General features: G+C 36.1%; 1 protein-coding gene across 6 annotated transcripts in view; it reads left to right on the forward strand.

Moving 5' to 3' along the window:
• The window catches only part of CENPE (centromere protein E), a 39,593-nt gene extending 33,631 nt beyond the window's left edge, over positions 1-5,962 (forward strand). For all 6 annotated transcript variants that reach the window (XM_032686900.1, XM_032686903.1, XM_032686901.1 and 3 more), the window contains 7 exons: positions 511-732; positions 1,359-1,562; positions 2,149-2,261; positions 2,766-2,863; positions 3,274-3,433; positions 3,880-4,142; positions 5,027-5,962. In XM_032686900.1, the coding sequence (XP_032542791.1) occupies positions 511-732; positions 1,359-1,562; positions 2,149-2,261; positions 2,766-2,863; positions 3,274-3,433; positions 3,880-4,142; positions 5,027-5,124 (1,158 nt within the window). In that variant the 3' untranslated portion in view covers positions 5,125-5,962. The remainder of the gene's footprint in view (positions 1-510; positions 733-1,358; positions 1,563-2,148; positions 2,262-2,765; positions 2,864-3,273; positions 3,434-3,879; positions 4,143-5,026) is intronic.
• The last annotated feature ends 408 nt before the right edge of the window (positions 5,963-6,370 follow it).

The following is a 6,370-nucleotide window of genomic DNA, read 5'->3' on the forward strand; positions in this document are numbered from 1 at the left end:
GCAAACTTTTTGGAAAAAAGCTTGTGGATCAAAGCTTTTAACAAACAAACAAAAATCTTGTATATTTGTAATTTCCTGACAAGTGTGTCTTTGTCTGATGTATTAAATATATGGGTTTCTAGAATAGCCCAATGTGTATTTTTTCTCTAAAACAGTTTAACTTTCTTCAGTCAGTGACTATGTTCTAGCAAAAAATTCTGAATAGTTGTGTTTCTTTCTGTTACTGGTATTCAAGAAGTTCTAATATATTCCTTTGTTTCTGTAATAGTGCTTGAGTTAACACAGCAACACTGGTAATCCTGCAATGTACTATCATCTTCTCTTTTGGAAACGAAGCCGCTCTTTATAAATGTTACTGATTACATTTCTGATAGCAAGCATTTTCAAATGGGACACTGAAACAAGAATGTGAAATTAATACAGGCCAAGATATTTCCTGTTATTTTACTTGTCTTATTTCTAGCTGATTCAGAAATTATTTAAAATTTTATCTCTATGACGCTACTGCAGATGCTCCTTCAGCTTTCTTCAGAACTGGATGCCAGAACTTCCAATGACAGTAAAAATGCTGATGTTGAGTTGAAGCAGAGAAAAGAGAAAAATGAAGAGTTGCTTCAGGATCTAAACACTCTAAAAGAAAAACTGGCCCCTGGTAGCTCTGCCAGTCTCATGTTAAAAGAAGAAAACTATAGGCTTCATAATAAATTAAAGGCTGCAGAACAAGATGTAAAGGTACCAATGCTTGTTTCTAAGGAAAACTTCTTTGATGCTTGCTTTCTAAGTGAGAGTACTCCAAACTGAAAATAAAGATTGACTGGCAACTATAAATCTGTGCCACCACAATACGTTAGCCCAGAGTGTACATTTTAGTAGCTTTTTTATTTTCAAGTTTGAGCTCTTGCCTATAATGTATTTTAATTACCTGATTTCTGTACACAAATAGATGTCAGTTTAGAAATTCATATGAAATGTTTTCATTTGGTTTTGAAGTATTGATTTTAGTAGTGTGATACTCTGGATGCTTCCTGTAAGTATATGGTATTCACTATGTCAAATACAAAGCTGGAGAAAAGTACTCTCTAATCATAGGAATTGAGGACTCTTTCTCTTTCCTAGCTTTTTTGTCACAGTTACCCTTCTTCAAAACCTTTTTTTCTTTTCTTAGACTTGAGTGTTCCAGACTGTTAAAAGGGGACACAAAATAATGATCTAGGCACAAAGAGTTGCCATTGAGCCTGTAGTGTTGGATTTTTTTTTGTATTTTGGGTTTTTTGGTTTTGCTAAGAATATGACTGTGTGCTGTTACAGCTACTGTCTCTTGACATAACTACTCATAACTGATTGATATTTATCAATAGGCTATGGAAGTAAAAATTCAGAAGTTGGAAAATGTAATAAATGAAGCAGGAGAAAATGTCAAAGAGAAAGATGACAGAATAAACAAGTTACAAGCACAGATAAGTATAAAAACAGAGACAAGTGAACTCACCCAACTGCAAGCCAAACTGAATGAGATGGATAAGTGCCTCAGGACTGCCTTAACAGAGAATCAGAGTCTTCAGGTATGAGCAAAATACTTTACTATTCTCATTTTCCTCTGATGAAAGACAAAAAGCATGCTTGAGAACAGCTGTAGATGAAACATAGTGCTCTAAAGTCAACGTATTGTTCTCTATGGCATTCCTAGAGTAAAAAACACTCTACTTGCATATTTAGCACACAGTTTCATATTCTACCAGCACAACCTTCAGAGGCAAAATTTACCACCCATATTATAATATTAGAAGGTAAATTTATCTGTAATGCATTTGTGAAATGTTCTAAAAAAATTTAAAACTTTTAAACTGAAGCCTGATCTGCTTTTTCAATGTAATACATTTGCATGCTAGTCCAAAATTCTCAGGCTTACACCTGTGCAGAAGTCAGCAAAACTTGCTAAAATATGACTGCATGTAATACATGAGAGTAGGATACCAACTGCTACTATAGTGCTAGTTGGTAATGTGGGCCACCTTAGTGAAAATAACTTCCTGCTCCCATTCTTGTCCTGCAAAATCTAGCAGATCATAGTAAAGATACAAGGTAAACAACCCTTAATTCCATTGTTAAGTAACAAGCCTTTCTTTGTACTAAATATTTTCATTTCAGGCCAAATTAGATAAAGGTTCTGAGTTGTACAAAGAAGAAATTGATCATCTCAAAACACAATTGGTAAAATGTGATATGGAAAGAATGAAACAATCCAACCTTTTTGAAATGAAGTAAGTTCAAATTTTATGTTGCTACTCCGTTCTTAGCTTCTGCTTTTCTATTTTCCTACATAATAAGAAGTAAGCATTAAGCTTTAGCTGTCACAGGTTTTTATTGTGTCTAGATTCCAGAGAAGGTAAAATCTATATGAACCTTAGGTTGCTTACACAACTCCTTCCCTATACACCCACCAAAATTTCTCAACCAACCATGTTCAGCCATAAATGAAATAACTGTTCTGACAAAAGAAGGCAAGGGGAAAGCAGTAATTGAAAGCTTTCTCTAATTCACTAGAGAGAGGGGATACGCAGAGAATAATTAGTCCAACTTTTGGATTTGTGCACTTTACCTACAGTCTAACTGACAACCAGGTTTATGTAGTTCTTCTTGTGTAACTTGGGTATTTCTTGTATTTGATATCTCATTGGAATTCAAACTAGCCCTTCTGCAACTGTAATAATTATTAAACTGAGGTTTTCTGTTTTGGGTTTCTTTCCTCCCTTCCTGCCTCACAGACTTGCTAATTATAAAGCTCTGTCAGAACACCGAGAACAAGAGTTAACAAAGCTAAAAGAAGAACTTAGAAGAGCACACCAAGACCAAGATGTTACTGGTAAATTCAAGATAAATAGAAGGGACTCTTGACATTACGTTTTAAGGTTATATGGTTAAAGATGAGATTGAGGTGCAGGCCTTGTATCTCAAAGGCTATGAGGAGAATTGGGTGCATTGAAAGATGAGATGGAAAGCAGACTACATTAGCTCCAGATACACTACATTAGAATGACAGCAGTTGCTGTGTTTACTTCTCTGGCCACATTTGCACTTGTGGAGAGACAAGCTGCTGTGGTCGTAGCTCACATTGTGTTTGTGTAGAAAAAAGAATAGCTGTTGTAATAGCACTTGTAACCTAGGGAGGTTTTACATATAAGACCACAAAAATGAATAGGCTAAAAAGTATATTGAGTTGGTTTTAATCCCTGTCCAAACAATGCACACATCTCTATAAAATTGTTTTTCTAGTGCTGAAAGAAGCAGCTCCTCAGCAATCCCAAATACCCCTTACTTGTGGTGGTGGCAGTGGTATTGTGCAGAGCACACAAATACTCGTGCTAAAATCTGAGCAAGCTAAGATACAGAAAGAAAACTTGCACCTGAAGAAACAAAATGACCTTCTACTAAGGTAAGTGTAAAGCTGACCGGCAAAATGTCAAAACATTTGTTGTATTTAACCATGCATGTCATTAGTGTTTCTTTCTGGGACACCTATAGAAGTAACTAATCATTAATTTGAAATTTGCTAGATTTTTTCACTTGATAAATTTTTACTTAAAGCCAGTGATTTATGGCTTATAACGCCATAAATGGCTTTGGAACTTTAAATTGCTTATTTTCATTAGAATCTCTTAAATGCTGGAAGATACACTTGAATTGTATGCTGGGAGGAATTTTAGCTTAAAAAAATAAAACAAAATTTCCTCTGAAAGATACACAACTATTGCATTGCCATGTCTGTAGTATGTCATCTGAAAATATAGGAACTGTCTGGTGTTCTGGAATTTTTCCTTAAAGGAACTGTGTTTTGTTTTTTTTATTCTTAATTAAATGCTGGGGTTTTTTTCTTTACAGTAATGAGCGTCAGCTGAAAGAGGAACTCAGGAAATGGAAAGAAAGAGCACTAAAATGGAGAGAACGATCCTCAAGAGAAAATACTCGAGAGACAATACCACAGTCTCCAAAAAAGACAGTGTCATATTTCTTCAAAGGACAAATGCTTTCGCCCTCCAAGGAACCTATTTCTCAGGAAATTGTGACTCAGGACCTATCAAAACCTCTGCCACTGAGTTGTCCAACAAATTTCTTTGATAATTCCAGCTTCGGTATGCTAACAGGTATGTAACATAGTGGTGTTGTCCTGTAAAGATTTGGAGAGGAAAAATGTAAGGGATAGTCTGAGTTGAGGGTAAATGCTCTGTACTTACATATTCAGACCTTGCACGATAACACAGTTTTCCTGAATGGTTAGTCAGCTGACTGTTGAAAAGCTGACCATATGAGCTGTGAGGCTATATATGCTCTACATAACAGAAATATTTAAATGAATCATTCACCTCCTGAAGATTATACAAACTTCTTTCTTTTCTGCAGTGAAAGTGCTGATGACTGATTTTTAAAAGTGAATCAGCAAAATATCATTTTTAGATAATGATGCTCTAAAATGTTTTGCTTTTTAACTTTATATTGGTTAATCACAGACTTCTGGTAAAATTACTGAAAGTTAATGGCTGGTTGACTTTTTTCAAGATGGTAGGCTTTAGTCTTTGGTGTTGCATCTGCCACACTGCCTGGCTCCAGCTGCAGTAATAGCAGTTTTGATGGTGACTTCAGTTCCTTAGCCCCACTCCTGATTTCTTATATCTGGCCTGGTGACTTCTGGGGAAGTCACCTCCTAGTCTCCTAGTGGTCTCTGCTGGTGTATTAATGCTACTGCCCTCATCATTACACTTGCTTCCCCCAACTTTCAGAAGGCCCCAGCAGACATGTTGAAGAGTTAACCTGCTTTTGAGGTACCACTAGGAGACTCTCAGAGAGAACATGACTCATTGCTGTTTTTGTGATGGCCAACTTGGTAATAGTACAGAGTTCCTCACAACACAAAGCTACTCAGGGGCAAGCTTTGATAGTTGACATACAAAATGCTAGTCAAGATTAAATCACTGTATTCCTACAGCTTGTCTAATTGAGAAAGGCTTTAATGTTCTTGTCTTCTGTACAGATACATGTCCTGCGGCCACACAGTCCACAGAAGAACATCTTAAGCACTTGTTTGGGACTTCAGACAAAGATAAGGCCCCTGATTGTAGCACCCAGTAAAGGTGCTGTATTGGAAGCTGCCTTTGCAGTGGCTACAGCCAGAATCTGCATATACAAAAGATAATTGCTTCAGGTTAAAAACCATCAGCCTCTTCCATCCTTGCTGTCTTGGAGTTGCTACTTCCCACGATTGGGAAGCTGGAATTTGAGGTCAAAAATGGAAAAGTAGTCATGATGTCCACAACCTGCTTATCTGATGATGTTCTACTTTGGTGTTTTGATGTTGTGGGGGGTTTTGATGGCAAAGAAAGAAAAGATACTATATTGAAGAAAAAAATGGAAAATGGATCATAAACTACCCTACTGTGAAAGTTCTCAGTCTTAAACTTTTCATTCTGTCATTCCTAAAACAGCCCTCTTCTGGACGGTTGATATTTGTATCTTCTGACTGCTGTTGACTTGGAAAGAAATATTCTTTTTGTTTCTCAGCATGTGGTTTTTATACCATGCTTTCTCTAAGTCCCCAGAAACTGCATTTTCACTACAATCTGCAACTGAAGTTACTAATTTTCTGTTTATAGAGCACACAATCAGGGTTCCTCTTAAACTCCTTAGAATGTTTCTGCAGCTCAGCCAATTATGATACCAAGAGTAACTTTGAATTTTGGACCATCTTTCAATATATCTGTTTGAAGTTATGTATTGGAGGGTTTTTTTCAATAGTAAGCAATGGACTTAATGCTCATCTGCTACTCTTGTGAATTAAATGTAGACCAGATCATTCGGGCAAGATGGACTCTCTTACTAGCCTACTTATCTGTGTTGTGAGAATGTTTTTATGTATGTTTTATATAAGAAAGTTTGACAATAAACTTTCATGTGTTAAGTATTTAAAATTTTTTCTGTTGTTCACTTCACTTGTGGTATGATCCAAGGATGTTGATTACAATATTCAGTGTCTAAAGGCTATTTTTTATACTAATCTCATCACTTCCATCATTATTATACTTCTTGTCTCTGTTCTCTATAATTTTTTGCAGCAATTACTTGTGCAGAAGCTTACTATTGCACAAGTCTGTCACTGGAGTTTTGTTTAATTCTTTCTGAGTCTTTCTCTGTCAGGAAATGGTTGAAGTCTAAAACATAGATCCTCCTCCCTTTCCTGCCCCTACACCCTCTACTGCCAACTAAATAGGAATTGGCATTCAAAGCCTTGGATCAACTCCATTAAAAATGAAACCATTATTATGAGATAAGAAAGTCGTATCTAAGAAAGATAACTGCATCAAAAGCATCATCCTTATTT

The sequence above is a fragment of the Chiroxiphia lanceolata genome, chromosome 4 (genome assembly GCF_009829145.1).
Source record: "Chiroxiphia lanceolata isolate bChiLan1 chromosome 4, bChiLan1.pri, whole genome shotgun sequence".
Taxonomy (NCBI): Eukaryota; Metazoa; Chordata; class Aves; order Passeriformes; family Pipridae; genus Chiroxiphia; species Chiroxiphia lanceolata.